At 53.0% G+C, this 14,153-nt stretch overlaps 1 protein-coding gene across 2 annotated transcripts in view; it reads right to left on the reverse strand.

Moving 5' to 3' along the window:
- Positions 1-5,004: 5,004 nt before the first annotated feature.
- Positions 5,005-14,153, reverse strand: part of BPI (bactericidal permeability increasing protein) — a 28,078-nt gene continuing 18,929 nt past the window's right edge. The window contains exons 10-15 of one of the 2 annotated variants that reach the window (XM_084776990.1): positions 13,800-13,967; positions 12,911-12,978; positions 11,143-11,185; positions 8,407-8,470; positions 7,540-7,616; positions 5,005-5,360 (exon numbers count right to left, since the gene is read on the reverse strand). In XM_084776990.1, coding sequence (XP_084633116.1) covers positions 5,322-5,360; positions 7,540-7,616; positions 8,407-8,470; positions 11,143-11,185; positions 12,911-12,978; positions 13,800-13,967 — 459 coding nt within the window. In that variant the 3' untranslated portion in view covers positions 5,005-5,321. The remainder of the gene's footprint in view (positions 5,361-7,539; positions 7,617-8,406; positions 8,471-11,142; positions 11,186-12,910; positions 12,979-13,799; positions 13,968-14,153) is intronic. The other variant, XM_084776991.1, reaches the window with a different exon arrangement.

Genomic DNA, 14,153 nt, shown 5'->3' on the forward strand with positions numbered 1-14,153 from the left:
GCTTGGCAGGCATGGGAATTCGGTTTTTTTCCCTATTTCAGGTGGTTTGAGGATTTTCCCAGCTAGGAGATGTTTGCAGGAATGGGAAATTCCCACAGCAATGGCCTTTTGACTTAGAGCTGCCAGGCAGTGTGCCATTGTCCCAGGTCTGGACTCCCTGCCCCACCCACACTAATGACCTTTCTGGCTTAGGTCCCTACTGTTGTTCCAAGATTCATCAGAGACCTTGGGGAGCATGTGGCCCTGATGCTGGCTGGTGCTGGTAAGACCCTGAAGCCATCTGTCTCCAGTAGGCCGTCCCCCAAATGGTAGCCACACACTCAGCTCTCTGATGGGAAAGTGCTTCTCTCTCTCTCTCTCTCTCTCTCTCTCTCTCTCTCTCTCCTCATGGTTGGGACTTCACGGTACCTGCAGAATTCACAGTAGAAAATGGTTGAAAGACGAACATTACATGAATGTTATGGTCTCTGTGCCTAAGACCTAGCTTTGTGTTCTTTATGGCTTAGTTTCCTCATCTGAACCTGGACTCAGCCAGAGGACAGAGCACAGGAGGTCAGAGGTCAGAGGTCAGAGGTCAGGGCACTTCTGGACCATAGTTCTGGTAGGGGTCACTTTTTTTTTTCTTATCTGGTGTGATCACACTCCTGCTTGACCTTAGACACCTGCTTTCTCTCTGCTGCTTCCAGAATGCTCATCTTGGCTAGAACGCCTGAGCCTGTGCCTCACTCTGTAACAGCACCTCCTCTCTGGTTTCCTGCCTGGATTCTGACGACAGCTGGCTGCCCCTGGGCCTTGCTTCTGGATCTGGGTACCCTTGGTGGCAGAGCTCTCAAGCTTTTCCATAAGGCTTAGCTGGCCTTTTGGGAGCAGTAACCACTGAAGACAGAAATGTTAAAAAATCCCAGCAATTGGGCTCTGCTAGAAGACCCAGGGGGCACTAGGGAGGGCTTGAAAGAGGTGACGAGGTGACACTGCTGCATCTGTTGTGGCTGGGTTTGCTGAGGAGGCATGGAAGGGCAGTGAGAGGAATGCAGTGAGGAAAGAGTAATTGAGAAAAAGGCAATGAAGCCCAAATCCTGGGCCATCCCTACTCCCAGGGCACTTGAGACTCCTTTCTGACCCCCTAGTGGAGGAGGCTGGGGCCTGGGACAGTGGCTTCAACCTGTGTGGCTTGTGGCAGACCACTCAGAGTTCATGCAAATGTCAAGTCTAGCCCTGAGCCACTTCATGCTGCTTCCGCCTGGAAAATGAGAAGAGGTATGCTGCTCCCAGCCCCCAATCCCAGCCACCCCACATGCCTGGGTTCTGCCATGCTCTTTGCTGTTTTCCACACTGGCTCCCACACTCCTCAGAACGTGGGCCCCTCTTGGAAAGCAATGATGTCAGGAGCACCACAGCTCTGCTCTCTGTGGGGTGCTTTGGGGCATGGACTGCTGAGGCAGTCCCTCAGCACAATCACCTACAGATACACACACACACACACACACACACACACACACACACACACACACATGCACGCACGCACTTGCCCGCACACATGCACACACGCACACACTGTGGCCCATTCACAGGCATTCTGCACGTGCGCAGACCTTGAGTCATGCCAATTTATAAAATAATACTAATAACATCAGAGATGATCTCTTTGGATTGGAGACTGTGTTACCTGTGAGGAGTATTGGGAGGTCCTGGGACAGAGGTGGCCACAGAGACACACAGCCCTCACGGCAGTCAGGAGCACCTCAATACCCAGCAGTGGCCTCCAGGAAATTCCCAGCAAGAACAGGTTCTTTAACATTTGTCCACACTTGGATCACAGAGTTCCTTTCCTGAATTCAGACAGCCCTTACTTTTCATGGTGCAGGAGGAGGTCCACACTGTCACATGTAAGCAGTTCCTGAGCCAGCAAGGACAAGCCAGCCTAGGCACTGCACTGCACGCACGCACACACACACACACACACACACACACACACACACACACACACACACATATACTGTGGCTTTAGGGCAGTCAGATGTGGGATGACTCCAAAGTAATTTAAATATTTCTTGGCACCTAGTTTGTGACAGGCAGTGGTAAGCTGAGATTCTGCAGTGGGATGTAAACTGTATCCGCAAGAACTCAAGAGCAGAATCAAATAAACTGCCTGAGGTCACACAGCTGGCAGGTGGCAGAGCTGGGATTTGAACCTTTGAACCCAAGGTGCCTGGGGCCACAGCTCAGGCTCTTAGTTCCATCCACCGAGCTTATCAGCGGCACCCAGGCTCCTCCCAGCAGCCTCATCTGAGACACAGGTCAGGATTTTACCTCCTGTTTTCAAAGACAAAAGAGGCCTCAAGAGCTAATTGACATTTGTGAAGTCACCCAGCCTGGGGGATGGAGTGGGGGAGGAACCACTGGGTTGGTGTTTGAAACCTGGCCCAGGAACTCCATGGCCAGGGCCCATGCCTCATGACCTCAGTGGAGACTCTTCTAGAACATGAGGTGCCCCATCTACCTTGGGCATTGCTGAGAGGATCTAACGGGATGAAGAGTCAGGTGGCAAAATAGCAAGACAGGGGCTGGCTTTCTGTGGGCCACCTCACCCTCTCTCCCCTCAGGGCGCCTCTCCTCACCTGTCATAAATCAGCAGATAGTGCCTGACTCCCTTTTGCCTTTTAATTTAAAAAAACAAAAAACAAAAAAAACCCTTTGACGTTACATTTTACTGTATGGGTTTGGCATCCTGGTGATGAACCACCTGATCTGAACAGATGAAGGGAGGGGTGGTTTAATTTGGCCCACGGTTTTAAAGGTGTCAGTCCATCCATCTTGGCAGGGAGGGTGTGGCGGAACAGAGCAGCTGGCGTCATGGTGGGCAGGAAGCCGAGAAAGATGGTTGTAGGAAGGGCCAGGGAAGGAGCCTCGAAGACTTGTTTCCGGTGACCTGCCTCCTCCAGCCAGGTCTCATCTCCTACCCTTCCACCATGCCCCCCTCCCCCCACATCAGAGTCTGAATCCATCCACTAGGTCAGATCCTGCCATGATCTAATCCTTTCTGGAAACACCCGAGATGCACTTTACGGGCCTCCTAAGTGTTTATTAATCCAATTAGTTTGATAGCATTAACATATGGCTGTAACATTCACCCACGCAAAGCAGGCAGACTGGGCTCCTTCGGTCGGGCGCAGAGTGCCTCAACCACATCACCATTTAGTTTTAGAGCCTTTTCAATCCCAGAAGGAATTTAGGGCACGCTGGTGGTAATTTGTACGAGGAAGTCCCTGCCTGAAGGAGGAATGGCTCACACAGCAACTTTGCAGATGGCCTGGTCTGGGTCGTTGGGGACCGTGGCTCCAATCCAGACCCCATGCTGCTGTTTTTTTTATCCCCTAACACTAGAGAGGAGATGCTCTTGAGGGAACTGTCTGCTCCACCTGCCCATGTAGGGCCCAGAAAGTTGGCAGAAAGTTCAGGAGGACATGAGAACTCTCTCATCGAGAGAGGGTAAAGGCAGCGGAGGGCCGTGACTCTGTGTGTAATGGATGTTTCCACAGCAGCCCAGGGAGAGACTTAAAAAAAAAAGTTAAGTCGTGTCTTGAATAAAAATTGTCTCTTTTTATGTTGTAGGGATGGGATGTCAGTATGTGGGGCCTGTGTACAAGCATTCAGGTACCCACAGAGGTCAGAAGAGGGTTTTGGATCATCTGTGGCTAACAGTCTGATGGGAACCGAACTCTGGTCCTCTGCAAGAGCAGTGAGTGTTCTCAAAACCCTCCAAGGGCTTCCCTTAGCTTTTGAGACCAGGCTTCCTTCCTTCTAGCCTCCCTGGCTGCCCTCTGCTCCTAAGCCAGGTTCTCCACTAGTCATCGGCAAATAAAAACAGGAGCACACCCCCCCTGGTGGACAAATTAGAGAAAGAACTTGTGTTTCCTGAGCCTTGGTGCCTTTTTATAGTGTGTGACCAAGGCAACCGAATCCAGAAGTCCTTAGACGTGCCAAGCCCCCAGACAGCTTTGTCGTCTGGAGTGAACTGAATGCTCACGGGCTGAGGGCAGAAGTGTGGGAGCCCCAACTTTGCTACAAGCAGGGCTTGTGATTGGCTGTGAAATGAGTCCCAGAATGAGGGAGAGAGAGTGTGCTGAAGACTGAACGAGAGCCTCCTCGGCTGGGCTGGGCTGGCACCCGTGGGGTGGGATCAGTGGCCCTCGAACCCCAGTCATGACTTCCGCAGGTGTGTGCGACCTTCTTTAGGAAGCCCGCTCGCTTACTCTGCTTCTTCCCACTTCGGCCTGCGTGAAGTCTGAATCCCAAACTTTAGTCACTCGATTCCACTTCTGCCTTTCCAAAGCTTTCAGATGTCACTCAAACACCATTTTAAAACCTAAACGGACCGTGGCACCTGGGCCACGCAGCCTGCTTCAATCTTCAGATGTGTCCCTTGGTCACCATCCTGCTCTCACACCAAAGGTCCCCAGCCCAGAGAGGCCTCGGGGACACTTGATCTGTGCAAATTGTATCTAACAGATGTGGGCAGTCCCACCAGACATCTAGAGGAAGGAAATGGTCTAAAGTCCCCCGCCTCCCCCAACGGGATCTCACACCCCACCTGGGGAGCCTGGGACTGACAGTTCCCACACCAGGGCCTGAAGAGTGTGAGGTATACTGATTACAGTAAGTAAGAGCTGCATACCCGGGCCTGGGTCTTGCTGGGGCACAGGGGCAAGGACCACCAGCTGTTTGGGGTCATGTGTTCAATAGCGCCACTAGGTGGCAGTGAGGAACAACAGTCTCAACATTGGTCGCAGGAGACAATAGGCTGTACAGGAGCGTTACACAACAGCGACCCTGTGTGGTAATCTCAGGAACAACAGCCCAGCTCATCCCTACCGATTAAAGCCCCAAAGGACGCTTGGAACGGTGGAGCTTTGTGTTAATGTGGGTGTACAGGACTCAAGAGCACAAGTGCTGCAGGCCATGCTGGCCACAGCCGGGGAGTGCATTAACGAATGGACAAAAAGCCACGCCAGCACACAGAATCCACAGGAGGAAAAAAAACCCCGGATGTTTTCGTAAAGCCCAAAGTGATATCACAGTTCCAGCGGAAATGCCAATATTGGAGGAGCTGTGCTGAAAGAGGCGTGGCGCCCTGGCACACAGATCTCCCGCTTTTCCGTGCTCAACTTCCATTGGCTTGAGCTGAGCTCTGGGAAGCGAGCAAGGGCGGGGAAGGGGGCGCTGGGGGCCAAGGCCAAAGACTAAAGGATTCCGGGAACGTGAGTGTGGTGGCCCCTCGGGAGCAGCTGCAGAACTCCCTGGCCCCAGGGCCTACGGTGACCTCAGGTCCCGTAGACATCTGCTTCAAGCACCAGGAAATTCTAGGGAGAAACGGACACCATTAGCTGAAACACACCCTTGCTGCCGGGTTGGGGTTTTAAGAAGGGAACATGGCTGAGAAACTATGTCTCAATCCATAAGGTGGAGAGTGATGCGTGAGGCCACCTCTGGCCTCCACAGGCATGCGCACATGCACATGTTCACATCCACGTTCACCTGCATCCGTATACATTCAAATACATGGACACATAAGCATGCAAGCCCCCCCCCCCAACACATACACATATTTTAAAAAGAAAACTTGGGGCCTGCCCCAAGATGGGGGCAGGGTAAGGTCAGTCTAATTGAGAAAGGCAGGAGTCAGCGGGACCCTAGGGTGTCACCAGTGCGTCTGTGTGGCTTCAGGGACAACTGGACAACCTGTCAGCAGCTTCCCCGGTAGGTGTTCTCTTGGCTGCCTTGGGGGCCTCTATGTGTCATCCCCGCCTTGCAGCAGCTCCAAAGACCTGGTTCCAATCAAGGCTGAAAAATTACTCCCTAGCCGGAGTGCCCTTCGCTATGTTTCTAAGTGATGAAATTAAATTCTGCCAGGTTTTAGTTTTAGTTTTAGTTTTTTGTTGTTGTTGTTGTTTTGTTTTTTAAGGATGACCTTGATAAAACTCAGCAACAGAGATGCTGGGAGGCTGGGAGCCGATCTGTCTGATCGACTGCCTGTTTTCCAGTCTCATCTTTAGCAGCTCCCTGGTCTACAGAGCTGGGGTTGACTGACACCAGATGTTAGAGCAGTGGTTCTCAGCCTTCCTACTGCTGTGACCCCTTAACACATTCCTCATGTTGTGGTGACGCCCCCAACTATATCATTGCTTCATTGTTGCCGGGCATGGTGGCACACCCCACGCCTTTAATCCCAGGACTTTGGGAGGCAGAGGCAGGTAGATCTCTGAGTTTGAGGCCAGCCTGGTCTACAGAGAGAGTTCCAAGACAGCCAGGGCTACACAGAGAAATCCTGTCTCAAAAAAAAAACAAAAAACAAAAAACAAAAACAAAACAACAAAACAAAACAACAAAAATTGTTTGTTGTTACTTCATAACTGTAATTTTGCTACAGTCATGAATTTTAATATAAATACCTGAAATGCAGGCTATATATGTGACCCCTGTGATAGGGTCGTTTAACCTTCAAAGGGGTTGTGACCCACAACTTGAGAATCACTGCATTAGAGTGATGGATTTGGTGACAAAGAAATTTTCTCATAAGTACCACATGTTAGAAAGGCAAGCTGTCAATGGAAGTGGGAACTCGGGGCCCAGCGAGGGCTTCACTATGGAGTTTTGGGTTTGCTGGGGGATGTGTAGGGACAAAGGGACTTGGGATGCAGACACTGAGGAAAGAAGGTGGCCATCATGTACCACACAGAGGAAGGCTGGTCCCGTGGTGGGAAACTGGACGGTACAGAGGTGGCATCTGAGCCTGAGGAGTTGCTGAGGGTGGCCAAGAATGGCAGTAATACCAAGAGAAGATGCCAGGGGAGGAAGGTACGGGCTTGTTGGTATGCAAGGAGGGGACAGAACAGTAAAGGGAGAATGAAACCATTGAGGAAAAGGCCACAGGATCCTAGGAGCCCGGAAACTTAGAGGAAGGTATGCAAACCAGAGGGTGTCACACACTTGCAGGACAGGCTGAGAGAGAACTCTGTATCCCATGCATCAGTGGCATGCGCCATGCAGCAGGTGCTACTGCCCTGCTGAAAGACTACACTTCCCAGCTTCCCTTGCGGAGAGGCTGCGCCCCATCTCCTGTGGGCATTTTGGTCAACAGAACACATGGGTGTCAAAGATAACCCCCTAGCTATGAATGAACGTGGTCTTGCCTCAGATCAGACCAAGCCTCTTTCCTTCCGCCTTCTCTTTACAGCAGCTTCGTAAAATAATTTCACACCAGGCACTTAAACGTTCACTTAAAAGAACGGTGAGTCGCCTAAAAGAACCGTGTGTTTTCTTGACGAGTCCATGTTTGCCGAATAAGCAACGATGGTGTGAAAAGCCGGGAGCCTGTTTAGACTGTGGACTTGATTTAACGCCACACACGTTTTCTAAGCCCCAGCTCCTCAGTGTCCTAGGGACATTGTTGGGATAGGCAGAGCTAGGGGGTAGGGGGTGGCCTCCAGGGAGCTCTGCAGTGATGGGTTGATATGGTGACCAGAGACCTTGGAGACTTACCTCGTAGGAATGAAACATGACGTTGTTGAGATGGATCCCAGCCGGCAAAGGGAGAGGGAAGCCTCGGTGCAGCCTCTCTGTGGTGTGAGACAAAAGACGCGAAAGTGCAGCAAGGGGCCGGCACAGGATTGTGTGCCAGGAAGGAAGGCTGCCCTGCCTGCGTGTCCTCCATCAGCGTCCCAGCCCACATAAAGGACCTGTTGTGAGCCTCTCCCCTTCTGAGGGGACACACCACTGGTCTATGTCACACCTGAGAGAAACCAGGGGCTACATAGATAGATTCTGAACCCGAGGTTGGGGTATGGGGTACGTGGAGTCCCTCTCTGTCGCAGATAAAGCTGGGAACAGGTAGTATCTGGAGCGAGGAACTCATGCACCCCATAAACCCAGGTGGAACTGAGGCAGTTGAGCGCAGGAGATAGTTTAGTAATCTGGAGTGGCTTTGGTCATCCCTGAGGAAGTCCTCAGAGACCCATCTTTCCCATGAAGATGAACTCGGGTAGGTCAGTCTTGGGGATGCTGACGTGAACCCCAGTTGGGGACAGATGTTTTATGCCACCCTGAAAATGTCACTCAGCAACCCCCCCAATCCCCCCAAACCCCAATCCCCCCCACCCCACTCCCCAGCCTCCTCACAGGCTTCTGTAAGACAGGCATAGATTATGTAAAGGATGAAAGTAGAGTAGGAGCCCAGGGCGTGTGGTTCCCTTTGTCCTCTGACCTTCTGGGTCTGAGGTCATCTGAGGTCATTTGAGGGCCCCATCCTCTGCCCTCACAACTCTGGCCGTGAACCGGGACCTGCAGCCAGGCAACCCCACCTATGCGATCCAGGATTGAAACCCATCGGGTTTCTCCAAAGCTGCTCACCGTTGATCTTGGGCAGCACCAGTGTGGGCATCAGGTAGTTTATGACAGCCTCCAGTAACTCCACCTGCAGAGGGGGAGGGTGGGGCTGTGTTATCAGGATGGCCCCGCCCCCTCATGCCGCCTTTCCTTGCCGTCCACAGCGTCCTGGCCTGGAGACTCACCCAGAGTGGGTACAAGATCCCCAAGATACACTGAGGAGGGAAAGCGGGCAGCAGGTGAGGCTACAGGGGCGCAGGCTGGCGAGGAATGTCAGGAAAGGGCGAAAGGGGAGCTTTTCAGGCCTCTTCCACAGTAGTCAATAAAAGCCTTGCAAATGAGCAGGGCGTGGTACATGCCTGTGATTGTGGGGGGGGAAGGGGGGGCGGGGGAGCGCTGAGGCAGGAGGATCATGAGTTGGAGATCTGCACAGACTACGGAGAACCTGAGACCGTAAGCCCTGGCTCACTGCTCAGGAGGCACGTGGCGCAGGTGGAAGGCGGATCTCTGTGAGTCCCAGGACAGCCTGATTTACACAGTGAGTTCCAAGCCAAGGTTACAAAACAAGACCCTGCCCCTCTTAAAACAAAAAGCAAAGAAAAAGGAGGAAGAAGGAAGGAAGGAAGGAAGAAAGGAAGGAAGGCAGGCAGGCAGGCAAGCCTTTCTTTCAAATGTGTTTTTTGGGGCGGGGTCTGTAGCAGGCCTTATGTATTCATCCTGGGGATGGATGATAACACAGGACAAAACAAAACTTAAGAAGCAAGACTCTTCCATAGACACACTTAACACACACGATAAACCGGCTGAGACCAGCAGCAGCGGGCTCGCTGGGGGAAGAGTGGCACCACTTTGATACCAAAAAAATAGTGGGCAGCATAGGGATGGGGCCACTGTGCGAGGGAGGAAACGGAGGCTCTAGGAGCCAAGGAATTCTGCATTCTAATTAAAGAGGCATAATGGAAACCTAGGAAGGATACATTCTAAATCATGAGCTGAACGGTAGGAATACAAATAAGTTTCACTTCTTGTGTTTGCAAAAGAGCAGGTTCTGGTGCTCAGTGCTACACGTGTGCTGTTTTGACAATTATTTTTTAAAAATACATATATAGCTGGGCATGGTAGTGCATGCCTTTAATCCCAGCACTCAGGAGACTGAGGCAGGTGGATCGCTCTGAGTTCGAGGCCAGCCTGGTCTACAAAAATAAAAAAACTGGTCTGGAAAAATAAAAAAACAAAAAACAAAAAAACATCATCATCATCATTATCATCACCTGGAACCCATCATTAGATGATTGTCCGGAGCAGAGCCACTTAGAGCTTGTAAATGTGTATGATTTTGTTTCTGGAGCAATCACGCTTGCTCCGCAAGGCTGTGCTCCCCTGGGTGCCTTAGTTTGGTGCCCTCCTAGCTCTGCATCTGGTCTGCATTTTCATTTTCTGCAGGAGCAGAAGTTAGTTACCAGCCTGGCCAGTGAAAGCCAGAGGAAGCCCAGGAGGACCAGGTGTGCCTTCTGTTTGCTGTTCTCCCAGATGGATTCTCAGCATGCTGGGGACCATGTGATTTGGGAACCGGAGGAGGCTCCAAGGCCCTGAGTGGGGAGCCTGAGTGGTGTCCACGGACGAAGGCAGATGCTCTAAGCCTCGGCCTCAGTGGACACATGTGCACTGTGTGCAGGTGCCGTGTGGATGCGGCTATGGGCAGGGCTGGGGGAGGAGGGAGAGAGCTAGAGCAGGCAAGTGGCTAGACCTCCTCAGGGCCATTCGATCACTCGGCTGCAACCCAGATCCCTCCACGATGCCTTCCCACAAACATGTCACATCAGTTCCGCCTGAGCCCCCTCCAAATCCCTCCTCCAGCCCACCCCGCTTCCTCTGCTTCCTGGCCACACTCTTGTGATCTCTGGCTGTTTCTCTAGTGCAACCACAGGGCCCTTAGAGTGCCATAAACCACAGCTCTTGGTTCCTTGTATGGACAGGCTCACAGAGGCTGTTCACTGGCCCTGAACTCCATCTGCCCTCCTGCATCTACCTAGACGGCCCAGGGTGGTCTGGCCCTGGCTGATCCGGCCCTGGCTGATCCAGCCCTGGCTGATCCAGCTCTGGCCTCCTTGACCAGCCATATCTCCTATGCTCTCTACTCTTTACACACCAGGCACCCCGGTTTCCTCCATTCCCTACACACGCGAAGATGTTCCCGTCACAGGACCTTATGTCCCTGTTGTTCCCACTGCTGCTGGCTCATTCTCACAAGGCAAAATATCACCTCCTCAGAGTGGCCTTCCCTGATCTCACTCCCTCTGCCCCTTTCTTTGAGACATGGTCTCCCGATGTAATCCTGGCTGAGCTAGAACTTACTATGTAGACCAGGCTGGCCTCGAACTCACAGAGATCTGCTTGCCTCTGCCTCTCAAGGCCTGGGACTAGCACACACTCAGCTTGATCTCATCTTCTGATACCTAGGCATGGGTGCTCAGTAAAGTAATTCATTTGTCCACTCCACAGACGCCCTGAGTAGTTCTTTCATGTGCGTTTTGTCCCAGTGGAATCCCAGGGCGCAAGCTCGGCTGAGGAGGAGAGGCTGAGTTGCAAGGGCAAGCGACAGGCCCAAGGCTGCAGTTTGTGAGACCAAGGACTCCTTCCGGCTTAGGCGACCGGCCCACGGAGCGAGCCGTGTGCAGCCGAGCCGTGTGCAGCTGAGCCGTGTGCAGCCGAGCCGTGTGCAGCCGAGCCGGGAGCTTTCTTAGCAGTGCTCACACTTACCTTAAAGAGGCCAATGTCAGAGTTCTTCAGTTTCAGCGTTACCCTGAGGAGGAGGGGAGATGGGGTCATCCAGTGGCCTGAGTGGCTGAGAACCTATCCCGGACACCACACCAAGGCTTCTGACCCACTGTGCTTTCTCGGCATGACCCTGGCTCTCCCTTGGGGACCACTGCTGGTGCTACTGGCCATGCCCTAAGCTCCAAGGGCAGTCAGCTTTTTTGTTCAATGCTGAAAAACAACAACAACAACAACAACAACAACAACAAAACGTGCTGCCCAGTGAGAGCTAGTGTCAAGGCTTCTAGAAACACAGCGAGTGTCTGTCTCCTGCCACAAAGGAAGCTGCATGTGGGGACAGCCTGCAGGGAATGAGGATAGCACAGGCGACAGCAAAGCTCCCAAGGACATCACTGGGGCACTTGGGCCTGGAAGCCTCAGGCTTGTCAGTTACCTGAACCCACAGTCCACTTCTTGGTGGCCCAGATGTCATTTAACAGTGATTTGAGAGCAAGAGAGAAATGTAGGACCACTAGGGTGGGTGCTTTGTACCTGTAAGGCTCCAGGTGAGGAGACACCCTCACAGAGGTCAAACCGTCTCCCTAAGGCCACACAGTTAATAGTCAGCAGAGCAGGGCTGCAGCCAGGGTTCTAATTCTCTTCAAAGCCTGAAAAAGTGGCTCCTGTCCTGTCTGTCAAATCAGTAGCCCCCAGTCCCTGCTCCGAGGGGTCCTTTCTATCCCTCGCCTCTTCTCTGACACACCCTGGAGGCTGTGTGTTTGATTGGTCCATGCTTTGTCAGCACTTATCTTTCGCTCTGTGCTCCCCTCCCCCACCCCTCCCTGCCGCTTTGCCTCTCTCTGCTATTATCACCCCCCACCCCAGGATGTTACAAACATTTGTGCACATCTTGGTTTTGTTTTGTTTTTTTGTTTTGAGACAGGGTTTCTCTATGTTATCTTGGCTGTCCTGGACTCGCTCTGTAGACCAGGCTGGCCTCGAACTCACAGCAATCCGCCTGCCTCTGCCTCCCGAGTGCTGGGATTAAAGGCGTGCGCCACCACCCGCCCTGGCTGTTTGTGCACATCTTAACATGCCATTTCCGTCTCCACCTCTAGGCTCACTTTCTAGCTGGGGAAAGTGGGGTTCAGAGGGTGTAACCACTGCCTGTTAAACCCAGTTAAAGCTAGAACCTTCCTGTCATGCTGGCTGATAGAGTCAAGAGATCAAAGTCGAGTCCTCAAGGGTGGGGGACAAGGAACACTGGGTACTGTTCTGCTCCTGCAGGACAGACCCTCAGTAGGCATTTCTGTCTGAGTGGGTCTGCGACCACTAAAGCCGAGACCACTCAGGGTAGACTGGGACACGAGATCACTTATGTGTGACCCTAGGTGAGTCGCTTGCCCCTGAGCATCTTGTTTTGTTTTGCTCAGCAGTGCTGGGGAGAAAACCCAGGGTCGTCCCCGCCGGCCACCCGCACACGTGCCAGGCGAGCACTTTTCCGCCATCACAGCCCCAGTCCTTTGCAGCTTTGCTTTGAGACAGGGTCTCACCAAGCTCCCCGGGCAGGCCTCACATCTCCTGAATGCCCAAGTCACAGGCCCGCGCGTCACCACCACCCCTGGCTTTGAGCCAATGGGGAGACCGTGCCCCAACCGTACACTGTCTGAGGCTCGGTCAGGCAGACCAAGGCCGGGGACTGGGTGCTAAGTGTGTTGGGACCTGGGGACATTAGACACCCGCCTCCTCCTGTCCCCGCAGGCCTGCTTACTTGTCTAGTTTCAACTCTCCGATAAGCTTGTTTTTTTTGGCATCCATTTCCAAAGAGGCATTCATCTTCTGCAAAGCAAGTGATCCAGGTAACTGGCCTGACCTCCAGGCAGAGGTGGGTCAGGGGGGGGGTCAGCTTCTCAGAGGCCCAGCTGAGTGGCCATTCCTCTGGGTCACACCCACAGAGCCCAGGAAGCAGGGAGACTGGCCCATGTGGTTCTAAGAGTCCTGGATGTCAGCCCGGGCTGGGGAAGAGGCAGCGTCTGGGGTCCAGGCTGGCCTTTCCTCACAATAGCCACCCACAACTTTATTCAACACCTACTAAAAGAGAGAAGCTCCATCTCAGCTTCGTGGCCTACCCATGGTCTTAGGTAACCAAGTTACAACCCATTTCACCAGCAAAATGGACTTCAGCTTGAAATGGGGCAGACTGGTGACAGGTCTCTAGCGCCCCCTGCCTGGAGGGCGTAGACCAATGCAGGTGCTCCACGGGCCTCTTAAGGGCTAAGCAAATTCACAAATGGAGGAATACTCAAAGATATGCGTGAAGGAGCAAGTGGTGAATGAAGGCCCAACTGAACAAAGGTTTAAGCAAACGAATCCGTGAATAATTGAATAAGTGATTGGGTGTAGGGGCCAGAAAAGGGACAGCATATTTCACGGAAGAATGAGTAATCGATTTAATTAACAATTGGCCAAGTAAGTGAACGGATGGATGAAAAAAAATCACACAGGTGCCTATCCGAATCGCCAAAGCCGGGCAGCTGGGAACTGTTCTACGCCGTGGAAAAATGGAGGAATGGATGAGCGAGTGAACGCACAAAGGCCAGCTGGCGATGAGTGCCTGTGGGGGTGTGAGCGGGTGAGCCAGTGTCCCCCACCCAGCTTACCATGCCAAGCAGGAAGAGAGGGGCCAGGGAGGAGTTGGGGAGAACCGCAAAGGCCTGGGTCTCCATGGCAGGGTTGAGCGAGAGGCCTGAGGGCTGTATGCTCACGCGAGGAGGCAAGGAAGCCGACATCACTAGCTGTACCTCCATGCTGGGGAATTTCATGGCCACCTGCAGTCCCCAGTGGGGACAAGTGACAGAAGAGGTCTTTCTTACTTAAGGGTTTCTGAGATCCATCGTGGCCCATCGGCACACAGACCCCTTCCAGCGTCTTGCTGCTGTCCTTGGATGGCTGTCAGCCGGGACCCGCCAGCCTGCCACCACGCCCCCATGGCCCCTACCCCCAGGGTCAGGGCG

Source organism: Acomys minous (genome assembly GCF_964271855.1).
Source record: "Acomys minous genome assembly, chromosome: 3".
Taxonomy (NCBI): Eukaryota; Metazoa; Chordata; class Mammalia; order Rodentia; family Muridae; genus Acomys; species Acomys minous.